Here is a 19,992-nt window from a genome sequence, read left to right as displayed (position 1 = left end):
TACGGTAATGAAAGGGTTAAAGTCATTTTACGTCCGTCATCAACCAATGGTGTGGTGGTGACTGATTGGAGTGATCCAGTGTTGACCTGTGCGACCTGAGGTCAGCAGTTGTCTTGTATCCTAATATCAAGGGTGAATGGGGTGACCTCTGTTTACTTCTTAATTAGGAAATTAAGGATGGAGTGAGATGATAACTGAAGGAATTGAAATTATTAACGTAACATACATTTTTTTTTTATATTAGACATGATGATTTAAACCAGTGGTTCTCAACCATTTTTTTTTTATCTAATGACCCATTTTATTTATATTTTACTCTAGAGTGCTGGAGGCACAGTCATTTAGTGTCTAAAATCTATTAAATTCTTGGCTGTGTGGTAAGTAGCTTGCTTACCAACCTCATGGTTCCGGGTTCAGTCCCACTATAGCCTCAGGCTAACCAAAGCCTTGTGAATGGATTTGGTAGATGGAAACTGAAAAGAAACCTTGCATATATACATATATATTTACATATATATATATATGTATGTATACATGTGTGTTTGTTTGTACCTCCATCATTGCTTGACAACCGATGCTGGTGCGTTTATGTCTCTGTAACTTAGCGATTTGGCAAAAGAGACTAACAGAATAAGTACTAGGCTTATAATAAATAAGTCCTGGGGTCGATTTGTTCGACTAAAGGTAGTGCTCCAGCATGGCCGCAGTCGAATGACTGAAACAAGTAAAGGAGTTTAAATTTTATTAGGAATTGGATAAAAGAATTGTTTAAACATTTTGTGCATTGTAGAAATATAACCTGTTTATTGCAAATAAATTTTAACAACATAACTAAATCATTGTCTTGATAGATGCTAGTGCCACCTGACTGGCACCCATGCCAGTGGCACATAAAAAACACCATTTGAGCATGATCACTGCCTGTGCCACCTGACTGGCTCCCCATGCTGGTTGCTCATAAAAAGCACCATTTCGGTGTGGTTGATGCCAGTACCACCTGACTGGCTCCTGTACTGGTGGCATGTAAAAAGCACTATTTGAGCATGATCACTGCCTGTGCCACCTGACTGGCTCCCCATGCTGGTTGCACATAAAAAGCACCATTTCAGTGTGATCGATGCCAGTACCACCTGACTGGCCCTTGTGCTTGTGGCACATAAAAAGTCCCCACTACACTCTCGGAGTGGCTGGCATTAGGAAGGGCATCCAGCTGTAGAAACCTTGACAGATCAGACTGGAGCCTGGTGCAGCCTTGTGGCTTGCCAGACCTCAGTCAAACCGTCCAACCCTTGCCAGCGTGGAAAACACACATTAAACGATGACGATGATGATGAAAACTGAGGCCTATATGGGTTCCATATGGCCCTTGGAAGCATATGAACCCTTGTTGAGAACCATTGATTGAAACAATGTTTTAAATTCACAAATTAATAGAATTTACCCCTTTCTCTTGGAGATACAATAGCTGACCAAAACTACCAGCCAAAATATCTGGTTTAACTCTTTAGTGTTCAGATTATTCTATCAAACATAATACTTATTGATTCCCATTGATTTGAATTAATCATGCATTATCTCATATCTTCAAGATTTTGATGGTGTAACTACTTAATGTAGAATAACATTGTAGGGTAGGTGTGAGGGCCTGGATCTGGTCAGTTTGAACATAAAACAGATTAAATATTTTGGCCGGATATGGCCGGTTTAAATACTAAAGGGTTAAATCATCTAAGCAGCATTTGCTGTATTATTGAACAGATCATGTAACTGTCGACTCTCAGTCTGCCTGGCTGTACGTAGATACCACTCAGTTATATCACTGGCCATGACACAGCTATCAAGCTGTTAGTAGGTACCGCAAAATTTTCGTCCCACCACAAGGTCCAGTCCTTGTTGCGGTGTGGTGGCTTGTGTGCCTCAGTGACCCTGAGAGCTATGCCAGCGGAGCACAAGCTCCAGGAAGGGCCTCCCATGCTGGACAGGTCAAAGGATAGAGGCCAGACAAATATGGACCACCTCTTCCCGGAGGTAAAATGGGTTTGTGTCAGGCCAGCACTTGCTAGTTAGGAAAAAAAAAAATAAAGCAAAGTTGCTGAAGAACTGATGATGGTGAAACTTAAGGGAGAAAATGAAGCAGAAAAGACAGTCCGGAGTTGAGAACAATAGAGGTCAGAGGTCAGTGTTGGCCTCTGCATTTGTAGAGAGTGAGTAGATTAAGTAAGTACAAAGCTTTGTAGTTCATTGTGCTGTGTCAGTGATTAAGTCATTTAACCATCGACAGCCCACAGAATGATAGAGTTTACTGTATTGTATCAATGATTAACCGTGGATGCACGTGGCTTAGTGGTCAGGGGTGTTGGACTCATGATTGTAAAATTGTGGTTTCGATTCCTTGACCAGCCAGTGTTCTTGAGTAAAACACTTCATTTCATGTTACTCCAGTCCACTCAACTGGTAAACATGAGTGATCCTGCAACAGACAATGTCCTGTCCTGTCGGGGATATACATGCCACAAAAAGCAGGAAGCCAGCCTTATGAGTCTAAGGGACTCAAGAAGGATCAATCAATGACCAAACTACATACAACCCAGTCCACTTGGCTGTATATAGGCACCACAGGGTGAGATGATTCATTACTGTAAATGTACCATCTCTCTACTTTATTGACTTGCTGTACTGAGTTCAATTCATTGTATGGGAAAAGTTATTGACGACAGTCCAGTTTCCTATCTGTGATATAAAAGTTAATCTCCATCTGTTCAATTAACACTTCAGAAACATATGATAAATACCAGAGCTGTGTATTCTGGTGAACTGGAAAATTCTTTCTGGATTTTTAGCAAACTCAAGGTCTCTGTGGTGAATGGGAGAAAGAAAATTTTGATGCTGAGACTAATAGTGCAGTAGATTATACATCACTGAACACTACTTCTCCATCGATTAGGAAGCGCAAGTTGGCTTAGTGGAGTTCATCTCATTCCAAAGTTAAAGTGGTAGTTTAACCCTGAGTTAACGTTGGTTGAGTAGACTTATGACCAAAGATTACTGTCCTGTCCATCTAATCTTGTATATTTTGGATTTTATTATCCAAAGATTTTTTTTTTTTTACTTTAAGACAATAAAGTATGATTTGAGGGAAATTTTGCTGTTATTTCTTTCAGGTTGTGTGACCATACTGATGTTAGACTTGTGGAGTTGAACTTGGCATGTGAAGCTAATGAAATAGCCTTGGAATACTCTACAATTTTTCCTTCTTACTGAAGTCAATGATGCTTAAATTGTGTTGTAGATTGGTCCAGCTTGAATTGTATGCTGGAATGTGTTGATCATTCGTCAGTGTAAAATTGTGTTGTACATTTATTTAGTGATTCTCTCATGAAGTACAATGAAGACTCTGCTTCATTAACAAGATCATGATAAGGCTGAAATATAGCAAGAGTTGTCTCATATTTATCTGAAATGTAAAACACTATCAGTCAATAACCAATATTGTTTTCCTCACCACACATCTTTGATGATCGCTGCATTCAACATGTTAACACCATTTCATTTCTTAATTAATAAATATACAGACACATTCATATGTATTTAGTCTTGCTGGGAAAGCAAAACTCATGGGTAGCTATCTGATAGCTTGGAGTGAGGATCAAACCCATGATTTCATTGTTATTTACCAATAAATTAGAAACAACTAACCTTCCAAAAATACCAACCATAAATAACTGAAATTTATTTACTAAAATATAATGTATTTACATAATGATACAATATTGATGGCCACATGAAAATATGTTGTGTAATTGTTTGTTTGTTTTGAATCACAGGTAAACTACAAAATGCCACGGTGTTTACTGGGATAGCTATGAAAATGAAAGGCATATCAGAAATAATTGAAATTGAAATTAACGAGCAGACTAATTATAGACTGCTGCTTGATGAGAAAGAATATAAATATGAAAAACTTGAATTTCAAGGTAAGGTTTGAAATTTTATGGTTTTTGTGGGAGATTCTGTTTCAGTGGTTGGGGAGCAGAACAGAAACAAAAACAGTACCACCTGGGTGGTTAGACAACCAGCTGAGTGGTTAACATATTGGGCTACCAGCTGGGTGGTTAAGGGTATTGAACTACAGCAGGGGATTTTCATTCAAATCCAATACAAGCATCTTTTTTGTTTCTAGTTTTGTATAAATCACCATTTTTAAAGATATGCCTATTGTATTGTTATAATGGCATTTACTGTATTATACTATCATAAAGAATTCCTCAGAGCCAGCTTTCCTGTACTGTTATGGCCATCTCTACTCTGCTGTACAATCAATTGCATTGTGATGCCATGGCCAACACTTCTATATTATAGTGTTGCAATCAGCTCTACAAAAACAGTACCAGCTGAATGGTTAACATATTGGGGGTTCCAGCTGGGTGGTTAACATATTGGGTTCCCAGCTGGGTGGTTAAGGGTATTGTACTACACTAGCACTGACCACTTCCTAGCACCCACACCATCATCCACACACCTACACATGCACACACACACACACATGTCAAGGTCACCAGGCCCTATCCACACGCACATGCACCTTCATTTTGGGATCACTACTACTTTTTTTATCTCCCCTTCTTCCTAGCTCTCCTGATTGATCGCTAGCCACTAAACCTTTTTTTTATTTTCTCTCTCTGCTTATTTCTGTATTCCTGTCTGTTGAAGAGCATAGGCTCATAACGTAAAGAACTTTCTCACTTTCCTGAGCATTAAACTAATACATCTGTTTGTTGTTTACACACCCGTCTTCGTCTTATTTTTTTTTTTTGTTTTGTAAATTCCAACTATCTACTGTATTATCATACCTAGCTTTACTCTAGTGCAGTGGTTTTCAACCAGGGTTCCGCGGAACCTTAGGGTTCCGCCAGTACAGTCCAGGGGTTCCGCAAGAAGTTACAAAACTGCTAAAATAGGCTGTAATTTTTAATTCTCCTGTGCAGATATGTGTGCATAAGACTATTAAATTATTGCACAGAGGTTCCTCGAGCCAGTGGAATGTTTCCTTGGGGTTCCGCTCCAGCAAAAAGGTTGAAAAGCACTGCTCTAGTGTATTATACCAGGTCATTTCAGTATTACAGCTGCCCCTCTTCTTTTGTATTAACCCCCAATCTCACTATACTAACTTTTACCAGTTATAGACCAGTCACTCCCCAACAATACTAATTCCACTCTAACTTCTGTTTCTCTGTTGCAGGACTGACAATCAATATCCATGAGAACCACGAGAACTCCACAGACATAATGGTTGTCTTCTCTTCTCACGAACTCTCTATTGAAATTGAGGTCACTCCTGACGTCATGAATATTCTTGTTCTGATGGGATCAAAAGCTTTAAGAAGTAAGTATTGTTCATTCTTATTTACTGCCAGCCAGGTCAGCTCTAATTAAGCGTACCTAATTTTAACAATCACCCACACACACACACACACACATTTAAAAAAAAAAAAATTCAAGCGAGGTCGTTGCCAGTACCACCAAACTGGCCCTTGTGCCGGTGGCACGTAAAAAGCACCCACTACACTTTCGGAGTGGTTGGCGTTAGGAAGGGCATCCAGCTGTAGAAACCCCGCCAAATCAAGATTGGGGCCTGGTTCACCAGACCTCAGTCAAATCGTCCAACCCATGCTAGCATGGAAAGCGGACGTTAAATGATAATGATGATGATGATGATGATTGTTGCTGCATCTACATATTCCATTGTGTCGTTCTCTTTCAGGTGGTATGCATGATTTTAAGAGCAATATGGTTGCTATTTCTAGTAAGCCAAGTAGCTGTGCAGAGGTTCTCTGAATTGGTTTGTGTTGTTGTCGACAGTGTAATGCAGGGTTTCCTCATCCATTAGCAGTGGGGTCATCAATGATATGTGTGTGTATCCTATAAAAACACTGTTACCATTATGTTACTCAACTACATCTCTTATACTTGTGATTCTCTCATAAGGTACAGTGGAGTCTCTACTTTGCTAATGAGGTCATAATAAGGCTGAAATATACAAAGAGTTGTTTCTCATACGTATCTGAAATGTAGAATGATAGGAGTCAGTGATTAATGTTTCTTTTCACACAACATAATTATCTCTAGTTGAGTCTTTAATAATCCCTGCATTAAATATGTTAACACTATTTTGTTCATTTAATGTCCATTTTCCATGTTTGCTTGGGTTTGACAGTTTGACCAGAGCTGGCAAGCAGGAGAGCTGCACCAATACCCTAATCAAGTTTCAGTCCAGTTTGATTTACTGCTAGATGCCCTTCCTAATGCCAACCGCTTTACAAAGTGTGCTGGTTGCTTTTATATGGCACCACGTGGGAATTTTCACATGGCTAGCAATGCATGATACTTTTACCTGACGTCGTACGGACACTTTTATGTGGCACCACACAGGCGCTTTCACGTGGCATTGGCACGAGTGCTTTTTACATGGCACCTACACAGGACTCCTGCAGGGGCACCTGACCTGATATATATTTAGATGTGGTGTACACCCTTGCCATAGACAACAGGTTAACATTCTGCAATTTCTTGCTCAACACCCTGCACAGATGATTTGTTTACAGCAATCAAATTGACATTCCCTGTCCAGGTACATAGTGTGCCACCCATTAGATGCCAAAGTGATCATAAAGCAACATAAGATGAGGTGTTTTGCTCCAGAATTCTTATGTCTCTCTCTATATTTTCTGTTTCATGTTGACACATATGTATATGTGTGTGTATATATATATATCGCCATGATAGATTGTTAGCTCCTACATCCATTTTTTTCTCTCCTTGTTTCTTTTCTGTGTATCTTTCTGTCGAAGAGCATAGGCTCGAAACGTAAAAGACTTGTTTTATTTCTATTCCTGAGCGCCATACTAATACAATTGTTTGTTTGTATTCCACCTGCCTTCATCTTTTGTTTATTTTTGTAAACTTTCCCATTATATATATATACATACACACACACATATACACACACAGAGTAAATTTATTTGTATCTTGCTTTTCTCACCAGACAATGTAGAAGGGTTGCTAGGTAACTATAATGGCAACATATCAGATGACTTCAGAGCACGAGATGGAACCATAATACCAACCAGTTCCAGTATGGAGGACATCCATTATAAGTTTGGTAATACATGTAAGTTTACACGGTCACTTAACTTTATATATTGTTGTTGTCATCTTCCCCGACCCCCTTGGAAAATTTCATTGACCAGAATTGACGAGTGCAATTATTTTTAAGATGACAGTGCCCCCTGACCGGCTCTTGTGCCAGTGGTATGTAAAAAGCACCAACTGAGCTGGCAGAATCGTTAGCGTGCCGGGCGAAATGCTTAGCAGTATTTCATCTGCTGCTACGTTCTGAGTTCAAATTCCACCGAGATCGACTTTGCCTTTCATCCTTTCGGGGTCGATTAAATAAGTACCAGTTATGCACTGGGGTCGATATAATTGACTTAATTCATTTGTCTGTCTTTGTTCGTCCCCTCTGTGTTTCGCCCCTTGTGGGTAGTAAAGAAATAGGTATTTCTTCTGCCACTACATTCTGAGTTGAAATTCCACTGAAGTCAACTTTGCCTTTCATCCTTTTGGGGGTCGATGTAATCGACTTAGTCTCTTTGTCTGTCCTTGTTTGTCCCCTCTATGTTTAGCCCCTTGTGAACAATTAACAAGTAAAAGAGAAAAAAAAATGTCAGACAAAATGATTAGCAGTAGCTTCTTGTCTGTCTCAGTTCAAATTCTGCCAGTGTCAACTTTGCCTTTCAGGGACCTTTATTGATCCTTTCAGGGTCAATGAGGTAAGTACCATTTGAGCACTGGGGTCAATGTAATCAACTCTCCTCCACCCAACAAAAATTTCAGGCCTTGTCCCTTCAGAAAAAAAAAAAAAAACTATTATTAATGGTGGGATTCATTAAAAGGGACAAGTATAGCCTGCCCTATAAAATTATTTGTTACTTGCCAGGCTCATTTGCTATTGTCTTGGCAGCCAACTGGAAGTATCCCAAATCATGTGAGCCATGGAATAGTGAAAGATCCATACAAATGGGATATGAATGGCAAAGTGCTCACCAAGAGATTGGTACATGTTGTTGGTAGTTTAGTTAGAAGAAGCAGAATTAATGTCATTCACAGTAAAGCTATCTGACAACTCCATATCAAAGAGCATTTTATTCTGTTTTGTTTTTTCTCACCAAGCTGTGGGTCATAGGTTATCTGGAGATGTAACTTGCAATAGGCTGGTGTCCTATCCATGAGGGTGTTTATATCTCATCCCCTTAATATTCAAAATCGAAATCGATCAACATCAATAGAAATTGCAACTGTGATACTAGTGCCAGTGGTACGTAAGAGAACCATCCGAACGTGGCCATTTGCCAGCCTCGTCTGGCACGTAAAAAGCACCCACTACACTCACGGAGTGGTTGGCGTTAGGAAGGGCATCCAGCCATAGAAACATTGCCAGATCAGACTGGGCTTGGTGCAGCCTTCTGGCTTCTCAGACCCCAGTTGAACCGGCCAACCCATGCTGGAAAGCGGACGCTAAACGATGATGATGATGATTAGGTTAGCACTGGCTTTAAAACTTCTTAGAATTTAAAAGGCATTTTAATGGTTTCAGTAAACAGGAATCTATTTGGTTAAACTTTGTCCTTCTTGCATTATCTTTTTTTTCATATTTCATATTTGACTTCAGCACCCAAATAATCATAAAATTTTATGCCACTGACAAGCAAACCGTTGATAAGATTTATGAAATAAGATTAAGTTTACATGCTGTGAGGAGAGATTAAGTGAATTCTGAGGTTTGACAAAGAACAGTTTTCCATCTTCTTTTACAACACTCCACACATGTCACTCGACTTTATTCTTTACATCCGTCCAAAACCATTTCTCATTTCTAGTCCTAACCTACCTCTGCATGCAATATTAGAATTTTCTCCACCTCTCCTCATGTCACATAAACTATCTAATTTTACAAATGTGTTTTACCAATGATAAACAATGGGCTATTTTGACTTTCACCAACAGGGAGGGTTGCAGCTAAAGACAGTTTGTTTTCCAAGTCCTACAAACCAGCAACAACAGAAGAAGACAATTACCAACCAGTTTTCATCGACAAACTGGATGAAAACAACCTTCGAAACGGCACCATTAAGCTCTGTGGGGATGTAGCACCATGTCGATTTGACTTTCAGGTTATTGGGAAGCCATCAGTTGCCTTGGCTATAAAGAACTTTGTGGCCAAATTTTCAGCCCTCAAAAAAGACATAGAAATTGGTAAGTTTCCATACCTGACAATTCATTATTAGACTTTGTATTTCAAATGATATTTCAGTGATGTGTTGTCTTTGTTTGATCCTTGGTCAGTCCTGATTGAACAGGCCTATAATCAAACACACTCCAGCTTTGACCACCCTATTTGTCTGCTTATCAGGATCTACATTGTCCAATGTGTCCTTCTTGTTTTAAGACGGTAGCATGTGATTTGATAGAATTGTGTTGCTGTTTCTAATTAGTTAAATGATTATGTAGAGATTCTCTCCCTTTGTGTGTGAGTTATGCTGTTGGTAAATGTTAGAATACTGGTTTAAGTACCAGGCTTAAAATTTATACTGGTATTGATTTGATCGACTAAACCCCTTAGCATGACTGCAGTCCAATGATTGAAGCAAGTAAAAGAATAAAAGAATAAATAAATTGAAACAAAACTCAAAATCAAATTTAAAAAAAAAAAACCCAGCTAAGTATTAAATATATCCTTTTAATTTTCTTGTTTCAGAAATTCGATGTCCTTCAATTGAGTTCTTGGAGAATGGTAATATGACCATCAGTGGTCATTTACCAGGCGATTATGCTTTGTTCCAGTGTGACCCAGGCTACACGCATTTCCATGCCCACCAGCTGCTCTGTTTATCAAATGGCACTTGGAATGGCACAGTGGCAAAATGTCTCAAAAGTGGTCAGTAGTTTTGCTCAAAAATCATCTCTCTTCTTTTCTCTCTCTCTCTCTCTCCCTTCTACTCTTAACAGTTTCATTTTCACTGCTTCTTTTCAACTAAACTAATTAGTTTCTAGTTTCTGTAAATAACGACTTTGTGTTTGTCTCTCCACCATGTGACAACCGGTGTTGGTTTGTGTATGTCCCTGTAACAGCAATTCTTCGACAAAAGAGACAAATGCAATAAGTACTGGGGTGGGTTTGGTCAGTGCTCATTCATCGCCACAGTCCAATGACTGAAGCAGTTAAAGGAATCAAAGAATAAAGATGATGTCTGTAGTAAGAGGGAGCACTCTATATAAACGGTTGTTCCACTAGTTTGCTGCATTGAATTCAAATTCCTTTCCTCAATATTTCACCCATGGGTATAGCATAGATATGATATGAGATTTAGCTACTGTTTTTACCTTATCAACTACTTGTAGTCAGTCATGTAAGCAATTCAAAGACTTTCATCATATAAACCAAAGGCTCTCAACCATTTTTTTTTATCTGTGGAACCCTTGACGGCTATTTCATTCTGGTGGACACCCCCACACAAACACGCACCCATTCAATGTTTAAAAACTTGTTTTGGAGAAATTTCTTTCAAAATTCCTAATTTGTTCTTCACATGTTAACTGTAGGTTGAACCATTTAAAATGTTTGCGAAAGAAACCTAGCTGTTGCAGTACATACCAATTCACACATCTAAAACAAAGTTTTCTCAAGGGCCCTTAAAATACTATTGTGGATTCCTAATTTACTATTTTTTTGTACAGACCCCAGTTGAGAACCACTTATATAATAAACCTTACAACTGTCAACTACTTCTGGGTGACCATTGCATACCCATTTGTTTGCATTCGGTGCAAAATAGCGAAGAATTAAGTGGGTTTCTCAACCCTTTCGTTACTGTATTTATTTTGAGATGATCTGTGTTTCTTTCAATTACTTTAAATATAACAAAGAATGTAGTAAAATAACTTAGTTATCATTCAGCTAGTGTTAGGTTTGGTGGAAGATTTTTAATTCAAAACTTATGGAAACAAGACATTTGTACTCAGAGTCAGAGCCGGTTTCAGGCAGGTTGGTAATGAAAGGGTTAAATATGCCACTGAAGGTCTCTCAACGTGGATTTCAACTCATGATTTATGATTCTTGAAGTTTAGCATTCGAACAATTTAACCATTATCAGCTCTATACTCTCCAGTCGTGAAGGGCACAGTGCTGTATATCAGTTAAGCACAGAACCAGAGTTTATCTTGGGTGTTAGTTTAATTTCGGTCTACATTGAGATTATCTCCAGGTGATCTGGTTATTGTTTCAAACCCTGTGTAATGGCTGGATTGTGTCTTACAGATAATGCATAATACATGGTGTATGGTGGCCAATGTGTATGTGAAATAGTTTATTCTGTATTAGACTCATCATGCATACACAGGTGTACTCATACATGTGATAGCTGATGTGTGTGTGTATACATGGGGTTGGTGTGTGATGGTTTATATATGCAAAAGCTAATTCTACATTATACACGCACAGATGTCCTCATCACCTACAAGATATCTCATTCTGATACAAGTCAGCTCTGATGATGATGATCATAGCTATAAGGATACTTTGTGAAATAATTTTGTGGAAATTTGCAAACCATTTCAACTTATAAACATAACTTTCTCAGTGATTTATATATTTTGTTTTCCATTTGGTTACAGTTGCAAACACAGGACAACCAGAGGTCTGGTACTACTGGGCAGGTGGTACCGGTGCATTGCTAGCCCTCATCCTGATATTCCTAATTATATTTTTTAAATTTCGAAGACTATCAGTACGTCAAACGTTCAGGTAAGTTCATTCTGATGATATATCTGCATCATTAGGAAGGGCAGCCACCTGTAGAAACCATGCCAAAGTATTGGGTTGTCCAGAAAGTTTGTACTGATTTTTAAAGGAAAGAAAAAGGTCAATAAATACTTGCCATTACCCAAGCTTTACCATGTGCTCGTGAACGACGGATTTTGATAAGTTGAGGCTTTCTGCCAATTCCCGGGTTGTGCAATGTAGGTTATTCTTAATTAATGGCTTGATTTGGTCATCATCTGTAGTGGATGGTCTGCCTTATCGCTCTTTATCAATAAGGCTCCAATATCCAGCTCGGAACCTTGCAAACAACTTCCGTACAGTGCTTTCAGATAAAGAAACATCACTGTAAACTGCGCATTTTTCTTTGGTTGCTTGTGTTGGCATTTTTCCCTTTACAGACAAAGAAAAGCATCAAGTGCCGAAAATGAACTTTCTTATCTTCCATTTTAAAGGGTTACAGAATTAACACAGGTTATAGGAACATAAACCTTCTTCCACGGAAAGATAGCTTAAACTGTGCTCTAAATGGAGGAGTAGTCAAATCCTATTTTATGGACTCAACCATGTTCTAAAATAAGTCGAAAGGTAAGCTACTATAAATCAGCACAAACTTTTCGGATAACCCAATAGATATAGCACCTGACAGCCTGGCCTCCATGCTGGTGGCACATAAAAAGCACCATCCGATCATGGCCATTTTCCAGCCTCGTCTGGTACGTAAAAAGCACCCACTACACTCATGGAGTGGTTGGCGTTAGAAGGGCATCCAGCCGTAGAAACATTGCCAGATCAGACTGGGCCTGGTGCAGCCTTCTGGCTTCCCAGACCCCAGTTGAACCGTCCAACCCATGCTAGCATGGAAAGCGGACGCTAAACGATGATGATGATGACAGCACCCTTTCGCTTGTCTGTTCTTGCCCATGCCATTAAGGAAAAGAGAATGTTGAATGATGTCATCGTCATCACTGTCTATGTATCACTGCCACCACTACAGACAAAATTGTTATCAGTGGGAGCTGCATTACCAAAACTACCATCCTCACCATCAGCAGCTGCAACATCATATCGTTGTCTGCCTCTCAAGATGCTCTGCTTTCAGGACTCATACCTAGAACCTGGGTCCCACAATGTTGCAAAGCTGTGCTGCACTTGTAAATTCAGCTTGCAGGGAACCTGTATTTACTTGTGTGTGTATGTGTGTGCTTCGAAATCGAAATCAAATTCCATGACTGGCATCCGTGCTAGTGGAGCACTAAGAGTACCATACGAGTGTGATCGTTGCCGGGGCAACAAACTGGCCTCCGTGCCGGTGACACGTAAAAAGCACCATTCGAGCGTGATCGTACCTGCATCACCTTACTGGCACTTGTGCTGGTGGCATATGAAAAAACATTCAAGCTAGATCGTTGCTGGACTGGCTCCTGTGCAGGTGGCACATAAAAAGCACCATTTGAGTGTGGCCATTGCAAGTACTGCCTGACTGGCCCTCGTGCAGGTGGCACATAAAAGCACCCACTACACTCTCGGAGTGGTTGGCATTAGGAAGGGCATCCAGCTATAGAAACTCTGCCAGATCAGATTGGAGTCTGGTGCAGCCATCTGGTTCACCAGACCTCAGTCAAATCGTCCAATCCATGCTAGCATAGGAAGCGGACATTAAACGATGATGATGATGATGGCTGACTTATGGTGAATTTACAGCTACCAAATACCATTTTTATCTCTCTCTTCCAGCTACTCTTACCCACCCTCATATAATGCGGAGGTAGCCATGTATCTTCTCTATGGCAAAAAACCTGTGCTTGTCCCTCTGTCACACTTTCAATATCTGGCATAAAGCCACCGCGCATTCTCAAATGCAATCCCTCTAAATTGAAGCAGCTTTTTCCGTTTCCTTTATTTATCTTGTAAAATACTTGGTCACCTTACTAGTGGCCATTGTCATGGGAAAAAAATGCATCCAGTGAACTTTTATAAAATGCCCAGCATTAGGAAGAGCATCCAGCTAATGAAACTATGCCAAAAATGGCATTAGAGCCTGACGCAGCTCTGCAGCTTGTTGGATCCTGTCAAACCATCCAACCCATACCAGCATGGAAAATAGACGTTAAATGATGATGGTGTTCTCTCTCTCTCTCTCTCTCTCTCTCTCTCACACACACACACACACACACACACACACACACACAGAGGCTTTGTTGGTACCTTTACTCCAAACACTCCACCTATGATCGGTTGATCACCTGTGTGCCATGAATCTGTGCCCAGTTCTACCTGACCAGAGTCAGTGTTGAGCTAAACAACAATAATACCACACACACACACAAACCACCACTACCTCCACCACCTGTATTGCTGCTATTTTACTGATGATGATGATATTTCTCTTCCCCACAGGAAAGACGACGTACCTCTACCTCCCATTGTACGCTTCCATAAAACACCACAACCAATTTTCACAAATTCTCTTTTCTTACAAAGGTAAGTAGACAGAGACACGCCATCTTCTTTTGTTAATTCTTGCTTAGATAAATACAGTATTGGACTACAGATCCACAGTTTTGGGTTCATTCAGATCTACTGCCTGTGCTATGTCCAAAGGTGTAGAATGTTTTTTTTTTTTTATTTTTGTATTACCTATATTCACCAAGGTACTAAGGGGTTCCACCTTTTATTGTGTGTGTTGGCAGAGAGTGTAGCGGCAAAGTGGATAGGATACTGGATGACAGACTAAATGCTTGGCAGTTCATACCTTGTCTTTAGCATATTCTGTGCTGTATGAATATGTCCCTCGTTTAAGAAACAGATTGGGTTTATTTACATTTGTGAAGAAAAAAAGATACCCTTCCCCCCACTCCTAACACAGATTGAAATGCAATAGATCGATACTAGGGTCATAATTATGGATGAAAATTTCATATGACACCGCTAGAAAAACTGCCGTTCAAACCGAAAAGATCCCACCTTTGTATAGTGCTGTTACTGCTACTTAGGGATGTGAAGATGTTTTCTACTCTGCGTTACCTATTGACAGTCAGATAGACCGGATCATTTCACATATAACTGTCTCGGACATATTTTAGCTTAGAGAAAAATGGACTCTTATCAGGTATATTTACTGCAAGGTATATACTACTGAAAGTTGACACTTTTGTTTCATTTGGGGAAAAGTATTGATTATAGTAGATAGACTAGCTTCTTGTACATTTTTTTGAGGTTTTAACTTGACCAGAAGAGGAAGAGCAATGCCCATAACCCATTCTAGGCTTTTTGAAACTGGTGGAAAAAAGAAAGACATTTAACCGTAGATCAGATATCTGGCCTGATTGGTTGCAACAGAATACTTTTCTCCTGCTTGCCGTATTTTAGTCAGAAGGGACAACAGTGTTGTCCATGATGCTTTACAGGGCCCTTGAGGGTGATAGGATGGAGTATCCTTAAATTGGAGACTTGTTCAAATGCCTACAACAGAATAGATTCTGCTAAAGGCATCCAAGGTGCTAAATGGGGGGTATTAAAACTGGGCAACAAATCAAGTCAATAGGCTCTTGTGGGATTTAAACTTATAACCAGCAAGAGCTGGAATAAATATAGCAAAGCATTCAGTCTGATATTCTTACATTTCTTTCAATCTACTATGCTGTTGTAGTACTTTTTTATCAACTCTGAGAGGTTAAGGGCAAAGTTTAGAATAATTACCATGAAGCATTCTCTTGGCCGATGCCAGCTCCGCTTTGACTGGCTTCCGTACCGGTGGCACGTAAAAAGCACCAATCTGATCATGGCCGTTGCCAGCCTCGTCTGGCACATAAAAAGCACCCACTACACTCACAGAGTGGTTGGCGTTAGGAAGGGCATCCAGCTGTAGAAACACTGCCAGATCAGACAGGAGCCTAGTGCAGCTTTCTGGCTTCCCAGATCCCCAGTCGAACCGTCCAACCCATGCTAGCATGGAGAAGGACGTTAAACGATGATGATGATGATGACTGCCAATTCTAAAACATTCTACTAAAAGCATTCAAAGACCAACAGGCAGCAGTGTGTGGTCAGTAAAGTGCATTTATTATCTTCTCACCTTTGACATTCTGCACCCTGTCATAAACTAATGAGTGTATAGATGTTGACATGGTACAGTTCCCGAGGGCCTGTTTTCAGCTCTGGTCCCTATGGTATCTAACAGATTAGACCTGTTTCTCTTTCCTAGAAAACTTGCATATCTCTTTCAAGCATATTCCCTAGGATTTCTGATACCTATCCCCAACATCCATGTGAGCTCCTTATTCACTACAGAACCCAAATACTAATTGTCCCCTTGACCTGTTGAAGGTAATTTCTCTAAGAGTTCTCTATTACTATGCCTAACTCCTGCATTGACCCCTAATCCATGATCTAGACGCAGTCCCAGTATATTAACTAACACCTATTTGACACCAACTCACCAGAGACCATCTCTGTTTAGGGATACAAAACTAACCAATTTTAAAATGCTTCTTTCTTTTAAATTCCATTTCTCCTTTATAATTTTATGTCAGATCTTTTGTTATGTTTCAGACATCAATTTAATAATGATAAAATTAATTTACTGAATCCTTTTGAATTTTTGATTATTTTTTCAAAATTAGAATTGACAGACAAAATACTTCATTAGAAATATGGTCAGGAAAGACTTTAATTAGTTTTCTCACTTCTTTCACTCCAATCCATCAACTTTGATCATTTATTTATTAAAACTCTTTGCCATTTCAAACCATCATTTTTAACAACACATTCTGTTTTCTCTTTTGCAGTTTACAAAGACTACATGAAGGAGGAGACTTCAGAATTCCTCGACCGACCTTTATAGACCCAAAAATATATGAAGACTATTTTTAGTTGTTTTTTTTATTAATGAAATATATATATATATATGTATATATATATATATGTGTTTTGGTTGGTAGTTGAGATATGTAATATTACAACCGTTAACCAAAACCCATTTTAGTTCCTCCGATCTCAAATCAGCCCGTTCCCCTCCCCCCACCGCAATTACTGTATAATATTCAAAGGAGGGGGAGATGTCTTCCAATGTAGACATTGTATAATAGTTACCAAAAAAGAGATTTTTTTTTCCCCACCTACTGAAAACACTTTTTTTTTTTTTTTCATTTTCCTTCCTTAGATCTATCATTCATTCAGGGAACTGCTCAGGAATTGTTTTCCTCGCTGCCGAAATGTTCGCACTACTAACCAAAACCCTGAGGGAAAGGCATCAAAAACTTTATAGTGTGCTGGGGAATCTGTTGAAATTTTTCATTAAAAAGGATACAAGAATCAAAAAAATAGAGAGAGAAAAGGGGAAAAAAATTAATGATAAACGTTGCTTCCCTACCCCAATAACTCTTTCTCTTAGAAAAAAATAAGATTTTTATATATATATATATATGTGTGTGTGTATATGTGTATATATATATGTGTATATATATGTATGTAAAACAAAAAAAAAAAAAAACAGATTGCTATTTTCCTCCCATTAGCAAAGTCACTTGAGATTGAACCAAAGAACAGCTGAATGACAGGAACCATGCCCTGACAGCTCATCGTTACAACTGCATTAGAAAGGTTTTTAATTAACAATGATTATGAGAATAACGAGTAACAGTCTTACCTGGAGTTTTAGACAAATATAGTTCATTCAGTTACATACATACATACATATATGTAATCACAAGCACATATATGTACCTTATAATATATATATATATATATATAATGTGTGTGTGTCTTGTATGTGTGCAACAACATACACACTTTGCTCTACCCACCAGAAGTGACCCATTTCCCTCACCATCACCCTCTCAGCTCACTTTTCAGAAGACAAACAAGCAGAATGAGGAACAGGAAGATGAGACTCAAAAACCTGTGCTGCTAGTATCATTCGTTGGAAAGTATTAACTCTTTAGCATTCAAAACGGCCATATCTGGCCAAAATATTTAATCAGTTTTATATTGAAACTGACCAGATCTCGCCTCTCACCTCAGCCCTACAATGTCATTCTAAAACTAAAAAAATCACATCACTGAAATCTCTAAACAACAAGATAATGCATGATTAATTCAAACCATTTTAAATAAACAAACATCACATTTGACAGAATAATCTGAACACTAAAGGGTTAAGGATTATCACATACCTACACATGTACAAAAACCTATGTGTAGGTATGTATATGTACAATTGTGTGTGTGTGCTTTTAGCAGAACTATGATCAAAGGCATTCCAGCCATGGACATCCTGTTTTGTGTGTGTGTGTGTATCAGGGACTGCATTGTCCAATTTGTCTTTCTTTAAGACAGCTGAGGGTGATTTGATTCCTCGTTTCTTGCGGGATGAGCAACCACATAGAAGTTTTCTCCTTGGCTCATTCAAGCGTGTGCCACCTCTAACTCCTATTCTCATATATACCTTGTTGTATACACAGATTTTGTAATGAAACACCTGCTTAGATACAGGTGTGTAGATGTAGTATTTATGCAGAATAAGATGGTGGTGTGGCTGAAACAATAAGCCAAACTAAATACCTTGCTTCAATGTGTAGAATTTGCCAACATGGACCTTGCTACATGGCTGGCCTTCCCCTTTTCCTTTCCACCCAGCTAACCTGGTTGAATGTAAATGTCCACTTTTCGAAATGAGTGCCCATCTGGCAGAATGACAGCATCAAAATGTTGTCCGTTCCTGCATCAGTACAATCACTATTCCATGGGCCCTTTGTTGTTATCAGTTCAGACACCTGAACGATGTAGTGGAATACTGCCAAGAGATAGGCATATCTGTCTCTCTCTCTCTAAGAACATAAATTTAGGCTCTATGTTGTCAGATGAGGGGTAAGCACTGTCTTGACCCCCATCATTGTTCATAGTCATATCATGTGAAGGGTTCAATATAGAAGAGCTGTTCGTTATTTAACATGTTGCCTTCCCACACAACCCAGCAGAAGGTTGTAGTGGAATGTTTGCAAGACCCAAATGCCACTTCCATGATCTTTGCATCACATATGATATGGTACCCATATCAAAATTAATCAAGATATTGTGCTGGTATCTTGGGACAAAACAAGAAATGGGGCTCAGAAGCCAACATGTTAAATCAGCAGCAGACTCTTGCTATCTGAGTGTATTCCTGATTTTCGAAAGGCATACCTGGTCCCTTACATGTACTAAAAGGGGGTTGGTGTTAGGAAAGGGCATCTGGTTATAAAACATTGGCTCCAAAAGTCCAACTCATGGTAGTGTGGAAAAGCAGAGATGGAAATTTTGATGACGACATCACTCAAATATCCAAAGAGATGCAATCATTCACACAAACAAAATTAACCCTTTAGCATTCAGATTACTGTGTCAAATATGATACTTATTTATTCACAGTTTTAAATTAATCATGCATTTTTAAATTAATCAGGCGTAGGAGTGGTTGTGTGGTAAGTAGCTTGCTTACGTACCACATGGTTCCGGGTTCAGTCCCACTGTGTGGCACCTCGGGGAATTGTCTTCTACTATAGCCTCAGGCCAACCAAAGCCTTGTGAGTGGATTTGGTAGACGGAAACTGAAAGAAGCCCGTCGTTTATATGTGTTTGTGTGTCTGTGTTTGTCCCCCCAACATCGCTTGACAACCGATGCTGGTGTGTTTACGTCCCCGTAACTTAGTGGTTCGGCAAAAGAGACCGATAGAATAAGTACTAGGCTTACAAAGAATAAGTCCTGGGGTCGATTTGCTCGACTAAAGGCGATGCTCCAGCATGGCCACAGTCAAATGACTGAAACAAGTAAAAGAATATAGATTTCGATGATGTGATTGTTTATTTTTAGAATGATATTGTAGGGTAGGCGTGAGAGGCTGGATCTGGTTAGTTTGAACATAAAGCGGGTGGAATATTTGGGCCGAACATGGCCAAAATAAATGCTAAAGAGTTTTTAAAACAATGTTCAGCAACAGTGTTGCATATTTGAAGCCATAACTGTACTCATTGATACTCTCTTTATACTCCTGCTTGTTTCTCTTTCTCTTTGTCCACTTGTACATAAATTCCTCTTAACATTTCATCCCCCACTTCCTCACATCACTCCACTAAAT

The 19,992-nt window shown here is 39.2% G+C and overlaps 1 protein-coding gene across 3 annotated transcripts in view; it reads left to right on the top strand.

Annotated features, from left to right (window-relative positions):
* The window catches only part of LOC115215929 (sushi domain-containing protein 2-like), a 266,474-nt gene that overhangs the window by 243,066 nt on the left and 3,416 nt on the right, over positions 1–19,992 (top strand). For 2 of the 3 annotated variants that reach the window (XM_029785291.2, XM_029785289.2), the window contains 8 exons: positions 3,825–3,974; positions 5,240–5,383; positions 7,043–7,168; positions 9,064–9,312; positions 9,815–9,994; positions 11,731–11,860; positions 14,276–14,359; positions 16,666–17,478. In XM_029785291.2, coding sequence (XP_029641151.1) covers positions 3,825–3,974; positions 5,240–5,383; positions 7,043–7,168; positions 9,064–9,312; positions 9,815–9,994; positions 11,731–11,860; positions 14,276–14,359; positions 16,666–16,750 — 1,148 coding nt within the window. In that variant the 3' untranslated portion in view covers positions 16,751–17,478. Of the gene's footprint in view, positions 1–3,824; positions 3,975–5,239; positions 5,384–7,042; positions 7,169–9,063; positions 9,313–9,814; positions 9,995–11,730; positions 11,861–14,275; positions 14,360–16,665; positions 17,479–19,992 lie in introns of those variants that run through there. The other variant, XM_036505806.1, reaches the window with a different exon arrangement.

The sequence above is a fragment of the Octopus sinensis genome, linkage group LG9 (assembly GCF_006345805.1).
Source record: "Octopus sinensis linkage group LG9, ASM634580v1, whole genome shotgun sequence".
NCBI lineage: Eukaryota > Metazoa > Mollusca > Cephalopoda > Octopoda > Octopodidae > Octopus > Octopus sinensis.
This window is presented reverse-complemented; position numbering and strand designations above follow the sequence as displayed.